Source organism: Macaca thibetana, chromosome 19 (genome assembly GCF_024542745.1).
Source record: "Macaca thibetana thibetana isolate TM-01 chromosome 19, ASM2454274v1, whole genome shotgun sequence".
NCBI lineage: Eukaryota > Metazoa > Chordata > Mammalia > Primates > Cercopithecidae > Macaca > Macaca thibetana.
In genome coordinates, this window is record NC_065596.1 from 16,635,858 (window position 1) to 16,651,185 (window position 15,328).

At 53.8% G+C, this 15,328-nt stretch overlaps 1 protein-coding gene across 4 annotated transcripts; it reads right to left on the minus strand.

The window, feature by feature from the left end:
• Nucleotides 1-490: 490 nt before the first annotated feature.
• On the minus strand, nucleotides 491-11,949 carry TEX45 (testis expressed 45). Of its 4 annotated transcripts, none has more exons than XM_050770463.1 (9): nucleotides 11,649-11,949; nucleotides 7,905-8,498; nucleotides 4,954-5,057; nucleotides 4,767-4,867; nucleotides 3,746-3,858; nucleotides 3,556-3,665; nucleotides 3,071-3,272; nucleotides 2,102-2,187; nucleotides 491-732 (listed from the first exon to the last, which is right to left on the minus strand). In XM_050770463.1, the coding sequence occupies exons 2-9, from the start codon at nucleotides 8,479-8,481 to the stop codon at nucleotides 511-513; spliced, it is 1,515 nt and encodes a 504-aa protein (XP_050626420.1). In that variant the 5' UTR covers nucleotides 8,482-8,498; nucleotides 11,649-11,949; the 3' UTR covers nucleotides 491-510. The 4 variants fall into 4 exon arrangements, with proteins under 4 accessions (XP_050626420.1, XP_050626419.1, XP_050626416.1 ...); XM_050770462.1 differs by lacking the exon at nucleotides 11,649-11,949 and adding an exon at nucleotides 10,400-10,588; XM_050770459.1 differs by lacking the exon at nucleotides 11,649-11,949 and adding an exon at nucleotides 10,310-10,588.
• Nucleotides 11,950-15,328: the final 3,379 nt, after the last annotated feature.

Below are 15,328 nucleotides of genomic sequence, written 5' to 3' on the forward strand. Positions count from 1 at the left end.
GGTGTGATCTCACTGCAACCTCCGCCTCCCAGGTTCAAGTGATTCCGTGCTTTAGCCTGTCGAGTAGCTAAGATTACAGACATGTGCCACCACGTCTGGTTAATTTTTGTATTTTAGTAGAGATAGGGTTTCATCATGTTGGCCAGGTTGGTGTCGAACTCCTGATCTCAGGTGATCCGCTCGCCTTGGCCTCCCAAAATGCTGGGATTATAAGTGTGAGCCACTGCGCCTGGCCAACTATTTTTTGTAGAAACAGGATCTCCCTATGTTGCCCAGGCTGATCTCAAACTCCTGGGCTCAAGCAATCCTCCCATCTCAGCCTCCCCAAGTGTTGGGGTTACAGGTGTGAGCCACCGCGTCCAGCCTTGACTCCATACTCTTCATGGCAACGCAGCAACAATGGAGTCATCCTTTCCCGTGCAGTCCCTTCCCCCAGCCCCCACCCACCCAAGCATCCTCTCGACTGGCTGACTGATGGGGAAGAGTGGAATGTTGCCAAGGTGGCATTTATTACTGGCTGGGGCACGGGTACATAGGGGGCTGGGGAGCCCGAGGGTCTATCTTCTCCCTGCAGCTGTGCTGGTGAGGCGTGCCCAGGGGCACGAAGCCCTCCTGAGGATTTTTCAGTCTCAGGGCTGCTGGACCCTGATACTTGAAAGGAAATTCGTCCTTGTATTGGGTTGAGAAGAAGCGCAGTCCACCCAGTGGGGGCTCCATGTGACTGTACTTGCACTGTGGAGTCAGGGTGGACAGCATGGCAGGGCAGCCTGGCAGGTGGCTGACCCACCCTGTCCACCCCAGGATCTCCAGGCCTAATGAGTCAGGGGCTGGGGCCAGGCAGGACAGGCTAGTTGGTCAGTGCAGAGCCAATGTCTGATGAAGGAGGATGGTTAAGACTGGGTAAGAGAGGATAGGGAAAGGGGCAAGGCTATGACCAGAAGGGTGGAGTTATGCAAGGGTAGGACATGGCTACGAAGGGGCCGAATTGTCCAGGGGTGGAGTTTGGGCTCTGGTCAATTTGGGGTGGGATTTAGCCCTTCAGGAGGTGAAGCCAGGGGAAGGGTGGGGCCGGTTAGGGGCAGAGCCAGAGCATCAAAGGCTGGGGAGGTTGAACCCTGGGGAGAGGTGGATAAAAAGGGCCCCAGGCGAGGCTGAATAAGGAGCTGGATAAGAAGCTGGAGAGTAACCAGGGGTGTCCCTGGAAGGACTCCAGGGCTGGGGTGCTCCTCGGTGGCTCTGAATTAACCCTTGTCTTGGGTATAACAGTGGTGGTGGTGCAAAGATGCCCCTGAGCTGACCTGGACATGACCCTGGGGAGTGAGCTAGGGATTATCTCTATTTTTTTTTCCTTTTTTTGAGGCAGAGTCTTGCTCTGTTGCCCAGCCTAGAGTGCAATGGCACGATCTTGGCTCACTGCAACCTCCGCCTCCCCAGTTCAAGTAATTCTGTCTCAGCCTTCCGAGTAGCTGGGATTACAGGCATGCACCACCATGCCCGGCTAATTTTTGTATTTTTAGTAGAGACGGGGTTTCACCATGTTGGCCAGGCTGGTCTCAAACTCCTGACTTCAGGAGATCCGCCTGCTTTGGCCTCCCAAAGCGCTGGGATTACAGGCGTGAACCACCGCACCCGGCGAAGCTAGAGATGATCTTGAGGCTAAAGGGATATTAAGATGCCCCCGGCCGGGCGAGGTGGCTCAAGCCTGTAATCCCAGCACTTTGGGAGGCTGAGACGGGTGGATCACGAGGTCAAGAGATCGAGACCATCCTGGCTAACACGGTGAAACCCCGTCTCTACTAAAAAATACAAAAAAACTAGCCAGGCAAGGTGGTGGGCCCCTGTAGTCCCAGCTACTGGGGAGGCTGAGGCAGGAGAATGGCGTGAACCCGGGAGGCGGAGCTCGCAGTGAGCTGAGATCCGGCCACTGCACTCCAGCCTGGGCAACCGAGCGAGACTCCGTCTCAAAAAAAAAAAAAAAGGTGCCCCCGAGCCTGGATGGTCACTAACTCTGAGGCTGGGTGACAGCATAGTCTTCCTGAGACAACTCTACACCCATGTGGGGGTTGCCTAATGATGGGTGGCTCCCCTCCCGCTCCCTCACCCGCTGTAGCATCTCTTCAGTCACCAGGGCCGGAGCTGTTCCGTGTGGCTTCAGCATCTTCTGGTTCATGGTTAAAAAATCGAATTCTGGAGATTCAGGTTAGGGAGGCTGAGTGAGGGCTATGGGCAGAGGCGGGGCTGAGGGTGTGGTGAAGTTCAAGGGAAGGGTTCAAGAGCCAAGCCAGGCTAGCGCTGATGTTGACCAGGGGAGAAGAAAGGATTAGGAGAGGGGAGGAGGGAGGAGCCAAATAAGGAGGGAGGAGCCAGAGGAAGGGGGAGGAGCTTGGGAAGAGGGAGGAGCTTGGGAAGAGGGAGGAGCTGAGGAAGAGGGAGGAGGTGGGAGAGGAGGGAGGAGCCAGGGGAGGAGGGAGGAGCTAGAGGAAGGGGGAGGAGCTGGGGAAGAGGGAGGAACTGGGAAACAGGGAGGAGCTAGGAAAGAGGAAGGAGCCGAGGAGGGAGGAGCCAGAGGAAGGGGGAGGAGCTTGGGAAGAGGGAGGAGCTGGGGGAGGAGGGAGGAGCTAGGGGAAGAGCCAGGAGCTAGGGCACAGGGCTAAGAAGATCAGGGGTGGGACCCGTCCAGATGAGTCTGGGGGCAGGGCCACGCAGGGCTGGCTGGCGGGTCAGGGGCGGAGCCAGAGTCTGACAATCGAGGAGGAGTTAAGACTGGATAAGAGAGGATGGAGAAGGGGCGGGGCCATGTCCAGAATGATGGAGTTATGAAGGGGAGAGGTATGACATGAAGGGGAGAGGTATGACATGAAGGGGCGGGATTATCCAGGGGCAGAGTTGTGGTTCTGGTCAATTGGGGGTGGGATTTAGCCTTACGGGGGTGAAACCAGGGGGAGGGGAGGGCTGGTTAGGCGCGGGGCCCGAGAAGTGGCAGGGGGCGAGGCTTCCAGGGCTGGGGCTTCCTGGGGCGGGGCTTCCCGGGGCGGGGCTCTATGGGGCGGGGCTTCCCGGGAGCGCTCACCGCCGGTCCCCTGCGGCAGGTTGCTCGGCTGCAAGTGGAGGTTGGGCGCTTTCTGCACCTGCCTCCACTCGGAGGGGCAGTAGTCAGAGCCCATGGTGGTCTTGAAGAAGCATCTGAGTAGCTTTGGCTCCCCTAGGGTCACGTGACTCTGTAGTTTCTCGTGAGGCACGTGGCGGCTGGGTGGCTGTGTCGCGGGTGGCGGCTGTAGGACCACATGGCATTTGAAAGCTCCGGCGTCCGAGAGGTCCCCGGGCCCGGGATCGGGAGGGAGGAGGTGGGCTCTGTGTGACCTTGAACAGCTCCCTCGCCCTTTCTGGGCCCCACCGAGGATCGGAGTGGTTAATGACTCGCCCTAGATCACTCAAGTACATCCAGGAGATTACTGCATACATATCAAGCTCATTCCCCCTTTGGGACTTCTGCACCTGCTATTTGCTCTGTCTGGGAAGCCCTTTCGCTGCCGCCTTTTCGCTCTTCCTGCTCACCTGGCCGTAGAAGTACTGCATGAAGGTGTCCAGACTGCCGGGGCCAGGGCACCAATTTCCTTTCAGGATGTGCGACTCCGGAGTCTGATCGTGGTGAAGAACAAAAGGTTCTGCCAGGAGCCGAACAGGTGCAGAGCTGCCCTGGGAGGCTGCGGTGGGAGGCGGGGCGGGGCGGGCCGCAGGCTCTCACCTGGCTCCCGGGCATAGAAGTGCTCGGCCTTGGTGGTTCTGTCGTGAAAGAGGCCGTCACCAGGATGGATATTTACATAGTGGATGTGGGCTGCGGCCTGGGCCTTGTCATACCTGCATGTAATGTATTATTCTATCAAGAACAAGGTAAAGTGAGCCGGCGCGGTGGCTCACCCCTGTAATCCCAGCACTTTGGGAGGCTGAGGTGGGTGGATCGCCTGAGGTCAGGCCTTTGAGACCAGCCTGGCAAAAATGGTGAAACCCCATCTCTACTAAAAATACCAAATTAGCTGGGCATGGTGGCACGTGCCTATAATTCCAGCTACTCGGGAGGCTGAGGCAGGAGAATCGCTTGAACCCGGGAGGCGGAGTTTGCAGTGAGCTGAGATCATGCCACTGCACTCAAGCCTGGGCAACAGAGCGAGACTCCGTCTCAAAAAAAAAAAAAGAAGAAGAAGAAGAAGAAGAAGAAGAAGGTAAAGTGGATCCATCTGAGGCCTTGTAACCTCCAGAAAGGGGGAGGGGATCAGGGTTTCCTAATGACCAAGCCATGGGGCTCTAATAATGGGAGACCTGGCACAATAGTGCACCTTGGCTACCAGTGACATAGACCTCAAAGGCAGAGTATTGGTCCTAAAGCCCTAAGGGGCTCATACCACATGCTACTGAAAGCCAATTGTCCCATCTGGGTGGGAAGGCAGTGCCCTCCCCACTTTTTTTTTTTTTCGAGATGGAGTCTTGCTCTGTCGAACAGGTTGGAGGGCAGTGGTACAATCTTGGCTCACTGCAGCCTCCGCCTCCCAGGTTCAAGGGATTCTCTTGCCTCAGCCTCCCGAGTAGCTGGGATTACAGGTGCCCACCATTACACCCGGCTAATTTTTGTATTTTTAGTAGAGACGAGGTTTCACCATATTGGCCAGGCTGGTCTCGAACTCCTGACCTCATGATCCGCCTGCCTCAGCCTCCCAAAGTGCTGCGATTACAGGCATGAGCCACCGTGCCCGGCAATGGCCCCTTTATACCTATCTTCAGGCAGACCCTGGGGCCTGTAGGCCTGTTTCTGCTCCGAACACATCGATCCATAGCTGATCTTGCAGTCTCCCAGCTCCACTGTAGAGGAGGCCTGTGGGCAGACAGGGATAGGAAGGCCCAAACCACCCAGCCCCCAATTCTGCCCCCACCTGCAGCCCCAACACAGCCTCAATTTACCCTCTTACACATCAAGGCAGGTGGGCCTGGCAGGGCCTGGAACTGTCTTTGGTAGGAAGTCCCATCTTGTCTCGTGTAGTCCCACTTGAGGGTGTTGGGGCCTCCTTAGGATAGGCAAGAGGGGAGAGAGAAAAGAAGAGAGAGAGAAAGGGAGGGGGAGGGGGAGAGAGAGAGAGAGAGACAGAGAGACAGAGAGAGATTGAGATTCTCTGCCATCTCAAGCCCTCTGGAAGGAATTCTAATTTTTGCCTGGGAAGGGCAGCTGGGCCATTCTGAACAGTGTAGACTGAGAGCTGTCTGGCAAACACCAAAGAATAAAAATAAAATAAGTTATACTAAAAGCCAGGGGCAATGGCCCATGCCTGTAATCCCAGCTATTCAGGTGGCTGAAGTGGGAAGATGGGCTTGAGCCCAGGAGCTGGAGACCAGCCTGGGCAACATAGCAAGACCCTCATCTCTAAAAAATAATGATAAATTAAAAAATACAGCCAGGTGCGGTGGCTCATGCCTGTAATCCCAGCACTTTGGGAGGCCAAGGTAGGTGGATCGCCTGAGGTCAGGAGTTCAAGAGCAATCTGACCAATATGGTGAAATCCCATCTCTACCAAAAATATAAAAATTAGCCGGGTGTGTTGGCATATGCCTGTAGTCCCAGCTACTCAGGAGACTGAGACAGAATAGTTTGAACCCGGGAGGCAGAGGCTGCAGTGAGCCGAGATCACGCCACTGCACTCCAGCCTGGGTCACAGAGTGAGATTCCATCTCAAAACACACACACACACACACACACACACAAAAATAAAAAAACAAAAAAATCCCGATAATATCTACCAAGGACTATATTGAGCCACGCATAGGTTAAGTGCATTGCATCTTCTTCCAGGACCTAGCATCTCTCTCTCCCTCTCTCTCTTTTTTTTTTTTTTTTTGGAGACCGAGTCTCGCTTTGTGGCCCAGGCTGGAGTGCAGTGGCACAATCTCGACTCATTGCAACCTCCGCCTCCCAGGTTCAAGCGATTCTCCTGCCTCAGCCTCCCAAATAGCTGGAATTACAGGTACGCACCACTAAATTTTTGTATTTTTAGTAGAGATGGGGTTTCACCACATTGGCCAGGCTGGTCTCCAACTCCTGGCCTCAAGTGGTCCACCTGCCTCAGCTTCCCAAAGTGCTGGGATCACAGGCGTGAGCCATCGTGCCCGGTCGCACCTTCTTGGACCTGGTATTATTTCTCTTATGTTACAGTCTCCTTGAGGCTCAGAGAGGTTAAGCAACTTACCAGAAACCACAGACACTAGGAACTACAACTAAATGTCAAATCAGGGTTTGACAATCCCTGAGGCCATCTTAGGGACATCTGACCAGTAACGTTCACCAGAAGGGTTCCTGGAGTCACAGAATTGGAAAATCACACGAATGGTGGCTACTCTTTGTTGGGTGCTCTCTGCACCAGACACACCATACACATTCAGCTTTACCAGCTCCTGTGAATTGGGCCCTGTGATCGCACCCATTTTGTAGATGGGGAAACTGAGGCTTGGAGAGGTCAACTCGCTCAGTCTCACACAGCTACTAAGGTGGTAAGGCTGGGGGATGTGGGGAGGAGGGTGTGCAGATGGAAAACTTAGCTGATTTGTCTGACCCCAAACTGGCATTCATGACTTCTGCCAACCACGCACCACTCTGGATAGATTCAGAGGATATGTCCACCCTCCTGATGCTGAAACTGACGCTCAAGGTGGTTCCAGGGTTTCTGAGGCTTGGTGTGATTGACATTTGGGGCTGGCTAATTCTCTGCTGTGGGGGCTACCCTGTCTGTGGGAGGATACTTGGCCGCGTCTCTGGCCTCTACCCGCTGTCTGCTGGTAGCACCTCTGTCTGTCTTTTTAAATTGTATTTTGTAAGGGCTGGGCTCGTTGGCTCATGCCTGTAATCCCAGCACTTTGGGAGGTCGAGGCGGGTAGATTGCTTGAGCCCAGGAGTTCAAGACCCGCCAGGGCAACATAGTTAGACTGCATCTCTACAAATAAGTACAAAAAATTAGCTGGGCCTGATGACAAGTATGTCTGCAGTCCCAGCTGCCTGGGAGGCCGAGGTGGGATGATCGCTTGAGCTGGGCAGATCCAGTCTGTGTGAGCTGAGACTGTGCCACTGTGCTCCAGCCTGGGTGACAGAGAGAGACACTTTCTAAAAAAATTTATATATACATACACATTATATATAATATGTGTATATATACATTATATATATAATGTATATATATATAATTTATATATATTTGTAGACATGGGTCTTGCTATGTTGCCTGGGCAGGTCTCCAATTCTGGCCTCAAGAGATCCTCCTGCCTGGGCCTCCCAAAGCACTGGGACTACAGGTGTGAGCCACTGTGCATGGCCTCGGCCCCCCACCGAGTCTTCCTGCCTGCCTGCCTGCCTGCCTGCCTGCCTGCCTGCCTGCCTGCCTGCCTGCCTTCCTTCCTTCCTTCCTTCCTTCCTTCCTTCCTTCCTCCCTTTCTCTCTCTCTCTTTCTTTCAGATGGAGACTTGCTCTGTCTCCCAGGCTGGAGTGCAGCAGTACAATCTCGGTTCACCGCAACTTCTGCCTCCTGGGATCAAGCAATTCTCCTGCCTCAGCCTCCCAAGTAGCTGGGATTACAGGCACCCGCCACCGCGCCCTACTAATTTTTGTATTTTAGTAGAGACGGGGTTCCTCCACATTGGCCAGGCTGGTCTCGAACTCTTGACTTCAAGCGATCCACCCACCTTGGCCTCCCAAAGTGCTGAGATTACAGGTTTGAGCCACCGCGCCTGGCCACCCCTCAAGTCTTGACCATCAAAAGTGTTTCCAGACATTGCCAAATGTTCCCTGGGGGAAGGGGAATGAAGAGTCCTTGCCCCTCTTTGAGAACCATTGGGTGAAGCAAATCGCCCTCTCAGTCCGGGTGCGCGCTCACCGAGGTGGCGACTGGGCGCGCGAGGCTGCGGGCGCGCGTCGTGGGGTGGAAAGAGCGCCTGGTGCGTGGTGGGCGGGATGCGCAACTTGTCGCGGTCGCCGGGCGGTAGGGAGTCGCGGTCGAAGATGAGGCGCGCGCCGCGGATCCGCTCTCGGGCGCGCGCCGGCAGCTCGGGCCAGACGTAGGCGGCGCGCGCGTTGGAGAGGCCGATCCCGGCGTGCGCGTCCTCGTGCAGGTGCAAGTTGCTGGCCTGCATGGCGAGCGTGCGTTCCCGCGCCTGCGCTTGCAGCAGCTCCCACGGCGGCGTCGACGGCGGCGGGAACGCGCGGCGCGCCTCCGACACGCGCTCTTCCCGGTCCCAGCGCGGGTCCGTTGGGAAAAGCAGCGCGGGCGGCGGCTGCAGGCTCGGCGGCTCCCGGGTGGCCGTCGGGTAGGCGAAGTCCCGGTGCGACGTGGTGTGCATGGTACCCTCGTGCAGCCGCAGGTCGGGCCCCAGCGAGAAGTGTGAGGCCTTGAGGAAGTCCTGCTGGGACATCGGGCACGGGCGCGGGCACGGCAGGAGGGCGCCTGCGGCCATCGCGGGACACCAGCCACCTGCGAGAGGGTGGAGATGAGGGACTGAGCAAGTGGCCAGCGGGGCACTTGCCTTTGACTCCTGCCTTTGACTCCTTTCTGCTCGCCAAGCACTGAGCTGGAGGCTGGGGACATCACGGGAAACTGGCACAGCCTCTGTGCCCTCCTCCAGCAAGAGCAGAGATAGAAATAATCATTCATGGCCGGGCTTGGGGGCTCACGCCTGTAATCCCAGCACTTTGGGAGAACCGAGGCGGGTGGATAACCTGAGGTCAGGAGTTCGAGACCAGCCTGGCCGACATGAGGAAACCCCATCTGTACTATAAATAAAAAAAATTAGGCCGGAGTGGTGGTGGCACCTGTAGTCCCAGCTACTCGGGAGGCTGAGGCAGGAGAATTGCTTGAACCCGGGAGGCAGAGATTGCAGTGAGCCGAGATTGTGCCATTGCACTGCAGCCTGGATGACAGAGCGAGGCTCCGTCTCAAAAAAGAAAGAAAGAAAGAAAGAAAAATCATTCATGTGGTGCCTAGTGTAGGCCTGGCACACAATAGGCACCATATAAATTGATTATTTCTGTCACTACTCTAGGCCTGGAGGCCAGCAGGGGTGAGGAACTAATAGTTCACAAAATAGACCTAGATCCCTGACTTTGTGGAATTGATAATGGGGCGGGAGATGACAGACAATAATGAAAAAATATAACAACAAAAATTGAAGAGTAGGTTAGAAGGTAATAGCCGGGTACTGTGGCTCACACCTGTAATCCAGGCACATTGAGAGGCCAGAGGGAGAGGATTGCTTGAGCCCGGGAGTTCAAGACCAGCCTGGGCAATATAGTGGGACCCGTCTCCTCCCCCATCCCCCCCCACACACACAAATTAGAAAAGTGTGGTGGGCTCAACCTCTTGGGCTCAAGCGGTCCTCTCACCTCAGTCTTCTGAGCATCTAGGACTATTGGTTTGCACCACCATGCATGGCCAATTGATTCCTTCCTTCCTTCCTTCCCTCCCCCTCCCTCCCTCCCTCCCTCCCTCCTTCCCTTCCTTCCTTCCTTCGAGACAGGGTTCTCGCTATGTTGCTCAGGCTGGTCTCAAACTCCTGGGCTCAAGCAATCCTTCTGCTTCAGCCTCCCAAAGTGCTGGGATTACAGGTGTGAGCCACCATGCCTGGCCAAGGGTAGGTTTTAACTACTGCTTCACAAAAGACGTTGAGGCTCAGGGAGGTGGTCATTTGCTTGAGGTTTGAACCCAGGGCGACTGATTCTAGAACTTGGAGAATTAACCACTGCATTCTACTGTATGTCTGATACGAGAACCCCGTCTTCTCACCCTCAGTCAGTTATCAAGGCCACGGTTTTCTCCTTCTTCCCCTCTGCGGACCCTTTTTTGTTCCTCTGCCTGACTCCAGCCCTGCACCCCAGCCACTGGCCATTTCTGCTTCTGCCACGCTCTTTCTCTCTCTCCCTCTCCTTCCTTCTTTCCTTCCTTCCCTCCCTTCTCTCTCTTTTTCTTTTTTTTCCTTTTCTTTTTGAGACAGAGTCTCACTCTGTCTCCCAGGTTGGAGTCCAGTGGTGCGATCTCAGCTCACTGCAACCTCCACCTCCCCTGAATTCAACTGACTCTCCTGCCTCAGCCTCCCAAGTAGCTGGGATAACAGGTGCCTGCCACCACGCCCAGCTAAGTTTTGTATTTTTGGTAGAGATGGGGTTTCACCACATTGGTCAGGTTGGTCTCGAACTCCTGACCTTAAGTGCTCTGTCTGCCTCAGCCTCCCAAAGTGCTGGGATTACAGGTGTGAGCCACCATGCCCAGCCTGCCACACACTTTCTTACTGGTTTTCCTCTCCTCTGCAGTTGTCCTAGGTCCTGCCTATTGTCAATCTCTTCCTGTCTTCACACTTTTTGAGAGCTCTCTCCTCTGACCTTCAGCTTCGGACTCCAAGCCTTCCTGGACCCTCCGCCTCTGCTCAGCCACCTGGGACTTTTTTGCCTTTGCTTAGATCACAAGTGTCTCCCCTGGTCTCCTCTCTGTCTCCCTTGGAGACCAGCATTCCAAGTTCTCAGGCTCACCTCCTGCAGGAAGACCTCCCAGATCACTTCAACCCACAAAACCTGCTTACCTCTACCTCTTTAGAAAACATGGACCAGATGGGCACAGCGGCTGAGGCCTGTAATCTCAGCACTTTGGGAGGCCGAGGTGGGCGGATCTCCTGAGACTGGGAGTTCAAGACCAGCCAGACCAACATGGAGAAACCCCATCTCTACTAAAAATACAAAATTAGTCGGGTGTGGTGGCGCATGCCTGTAATCCCAGCTATTCCAGAGGCTGAGGCAGGAGAATAGCTTGAATCCGGGAGGTGGAGGTTGTGGTGAGCCGAGATCGCACCATTGCACTCCAGTCTGGGCAACAAGAGTGAAACTCTGTTTCCAAAAAAAAAAAAAAAAAAAAAAAAAAAGAAAGAAAAAGAAAGAAAGAAAAAGAAAAAAAAAAAAGAAAAAAATTACAAAAATTAGCCAGGCATGGTGGCATGCGCCTGTAATCCCAGCTATTTGGGAGGCTAAGGCAGGGGGACTGCTTGAACCTGGGTGGTAGAGGTTGCAGTGATCCGAGACCACACCACTGCACTCCAGCTTGGGTGACAGAGTGAGACACCATCACGAAAATAGAAAGAAAGAAAACATGGATGAAGAAGTGTGCGTGTTTTAATGAAACCACAATTTTTCAGTGTGTAAGTTTGCTCTTTTTTTTTTCTCGGCTCACTGCAACCTCTGCCTCCCAAGTTCAAGCGATTCTTCCACCTGAGCCTCCAGAGTAGCTGGGACTATAGGTGTCCACCACTATGCCTGGCCAATTTTTGTATTTTTAGTAGAGATGGGGTTTCGCCACGTTGGCCAGATTGGTCTCGAACTCCTAACCTCAGGTGATCCACCCGCCTTGGCCTCCCAAAATGCTGGGATTACTGGTGTGAACCACCGCGCCTGGCTGAGTTTGTAGCTTTTAGAATCAGTTTGCCACCTGAAATAGTTGAGAGTTGAATATGACCTCCAAAATGGGTCATCAGAGAATCCAGCAACTGAGATTACTAGCCAGGTAATGTTGGAATAAGTAATTAAGCTCCCATGAGCCTCAGTCTTCACCTCTGTACATCAGGGACAAGGACAGTGTACCTACCTCAAGGGATGGCGTGTGAATCAATGAGTCTTAGAAAACGCACTTAGCGGCCGGGCGCGGTGGCTCAAGCCTGTAATCCCAGCACTTTGGGAGGCCGAGACGGGCGGATCACGAGGTCAGGAGATCGAGACCATCCTGGTTAACACGGTGAAACCCCGTCTCTACTAAAAAATACAAAAAATTAGCCGGGCGCGGTGGTGGGCGCCTGTAGTCCCAGCTACTCGGGAGGCTGAGGCAGGAGAATGGCGTGAACCCAGGAGGCGGAGCTTGCAGTGAGCTGAGATCCGGCCACTGCACTCCAGCCCGGGCGACAGAGCGAGACTCTGTCTCAAAAAAAACAAAACAAAACAAAACGAAAACGCACTTAGCTACAGACTAGATCTTTGGATCTCCCTCTGTCCCTGGTCTCTCAGAGGACCCTCGTGTTCCTTCCCAAGCTGCATCGAAGTGTGGTCTGCCCTGTCCACTGTGATCCCAAGAACTTCCTTTGTGTAATGGTACTGTCACAATGACTACTCAGCACCTCTAGGGGCAGCCGGGAGGAAAATTACCAGTCAGGCTTGGTGCAAATCCTGCCTCCTGAGAGCTCCAGGAACCCAGGCAAGTAAATTGACTTCTTGGAGCCTCTGGGGTTTTTTTTTTTTTTGGTTGGTTTCGTTTTTGAAGTAGGGTCTCGCTATGTTGTCCAGGCTGGACTTGAACTCCTGGGCTCAAGCGATCCTCTCGCCTCAGCCTCGCACGTAGGTGGGTCTACAGGTGTGTGCCACTATGCCCAGCTAGAACTTAGGTTTTGTCATCTGCAAAAGGGGATTGATGATGGTAACCACTTCAGAAAGTGTCAGTGTTGAGGACTTGATGTAATAGGCTGCTGGTGTCCATTATTATTATCATCCTCTGAAGTTTTTCTGTCCCTCTACCTTCTACACACCCCACACAGAATGGACCCGCTCCCCTGAGTCACTGTGCCTCTTAATATTATTCTAGGGCGCACAGATCTCCAAGGTGCCCTTTAAAGGGGACAGTCATCCCTCCCCTCCTCCCACAGCCAAAGACCACCGGCAATGTACTTGTGATTGAGCACATTCAAGCTTATTACTCATCAAAGAGAGAGAGACAGAGAGAGAAAGAGAGAGGGAGAGAGAGCTCGTACATGTCATAGGGCACGATGGGGGTCTCAGTAGGGAGGTGTTAGAAAGAACTTATTTTTATTTTTTTTTTGAGACAGAGTTTAGCTCTTGTTGCCCAGGCTGGAGTACAATGGCGTGATCTCAGCTCACTGCAACCTCCACTTCCCGGGTTCAAGTGATTCTCCCGCCTCCGCCTCCCGAGTAGCTGGGATTACAGGCATGCACCACCACGCTGGGCTAATTTTGTATTTTTAGTAGAGATGGGGTTTCTCCATGTTGGTCAGGCTGGTCTCGAGCTCCCGACCTCAGGTGATCCACCCACCTCGGCCTCCCAAAGTGCTGGGATTATAGGCATGAGCCACCACGCCCGGCCAGAAAGCACTCATTATGGGATTTGCAGTTCTGCTTGGTGTTTTGGGGGCACAGCTTAAGGAAGTGGGGGTTTGGGTGGGATGAATTTCTTGGTTGGAAATTTTACTTTCTTTTTTTGAGATAAGTAGATAAAAACAAATAAAAGCAACACACAGGTGAGGCATGGTGGCTCACATTTGTAATCTCAACCTCCCAAAGTACCATCCAGAAAACGGCTGTTGTGGCTAGGTGCAGTGGTTCACACCAAGGCAGGTGGATCACTTGAGGTCAGGAGTTTGAGACCAGCCTGGCCAACACGGTGAAACCCCATCTCTACTGAAAATACAAAAATTAACTGGGTGTGGTGGCTCACGCCTGTAATCCCAGCACTTTGGGAGGCTGAGGTGGGCGGATCCCCTGAGGTCAGGAGTTTGAGGCCAGACTGGCCAACATGGTGAAACCCTGTCTCTACTAAAAATACAAAAAATAGCCGGGTGTGGTGGTGGGCACCTGTATTTCCAGCTACTCAGGAGGTCGAGGCAGGAGAATCTCTTGAATCCAGGTGGTGGAGGTTGCAATGAACCGAGATCATGCCACTGCACTCCAGCTTGGGCCACAGAGCAAAACTCTATCTCTTTTTTTTTTTTTCAGACGGAGTCTCACTCTGTCGCCCAGGCTAGAGTGCAGTGGCGCAATCTCTGCTCACTGCAGACTCCACCTCCCGGGTTTAAGCAATTCACCTGCCTCAGCCTCCCGAGTAGCTGGGATTATAGGTGCCCGCCACTGTGCCTGGCTAATTTTTGTATTTTTTTTTTTTTTTTTTTGAGACGGAGTCTCGCTCTGTCGCCCAGGCTGGAGTGCAGTGGCCGGATCTCAGCTCACTGCAAGCTCCGCCTCCCGGGTTTACGCCATTCTCCTGCCTCAGCCTCCCGAGTAGCTGGGACTACAGGCGCCCGCCACCACACCCGGCTAATTTTTTTTTTTTATTTTTAGTAGAGACAGGGTTTCACCATGTTAGCCAGGATGGTCTCGATCTCCTGACCTTGTGATTCACCTGTCTTGGCCTCCCAAAGTGCTGGGATTACAGGCTTGAGCCACCGCGCCCGGCCTAATTTTTGTATTTTTTTAGTAGAGACGGGGTTTCACCATGTTGGCCAGGCTGGTGTCGAACTCCCGACCTCAGGTGATCCACCCGCCTCAGCCCCACAAAGTGCTAGGATTATAGGTGTGAGCCACTGTGCCCAGCCCCGCCCCCCAAAAAAAGAAAAGAAAAAAAAGCAAGGGAGGCCGAGTGCAGTGGCTCAGGCCTGTAATCCCAGCACTTTTGAGAGGCTGAAGTGGGAGGATTGCTTGAGCCCAGGTGTTTGAGACCAGCCTGGGCAACACAGTGAGACCCTATCTCTACAAAAAATTAAAAAGCCAGGTGTGGCGCATGCCTGTACTCCCAGGTACTCGGGAGGCTGAGGTGGGAGGATTTTTTGAACCCAGGAGGTTGAGGTCGCAGTGAGGGTGCAGTGAGCTATGATTCCACCACTGCACTCCAGCCTGGGCGACAGAGTGAGATTCTGTCTCAGGAACAACAGAAAACAAAAGAGCAGCTAGGGAGAGAAGGAACTCTATTATTCAGCATCTCAATCAGCTGTGTGAAGAAGTCAGAAGGAAGGAAGGAAGGAAGGAAGGAAGGAAGGGATTTGGGATCTGCAGTTCTGTTAGGTGTTTTGGGGGCACGGTTTTGGTGCAAATCCTGCCTCCTCAGAGCTCCAGGGAAGCTGGAAGGAAGGGAGGGAGGGAGGGAGGGAGGGAGGGGAAGGAAAAAGGAAAGAAGGAAGGAAGGAGGGAAGGAAGGAGGGGAGGAAGCAGGAAGGGGGGAAGGAAGGAAGAAGGAAGGAAGGAAGGAGGGAAGGAGGGAGGGAAGGAGGGAGGGAGGGAAGGAAAGGAATTAAGAAAGAAAGAAGGAAGGAAGGAAGGAAGAAGGAAGGAAGGAGGGAGGCAGGGAGGGGAGGAAGCAGGAAGGGGGAGAAAGGAAGGAAGAAGGAAGGTAGGAAAGAGGGAAGGAGGGAGGGAGGGAAGGAAATGAATGAAGAAAGAAGGAAGGAAGGAAGGAAGGAAGGAAGGAAGGAAGGAAGGAAGGAAGGAAGGAAGGAAGGAAGGAAAGAAGTTGGAAGACTAAAGCTGTGCTTGGTAAGGAACAGCCGTCGCTGG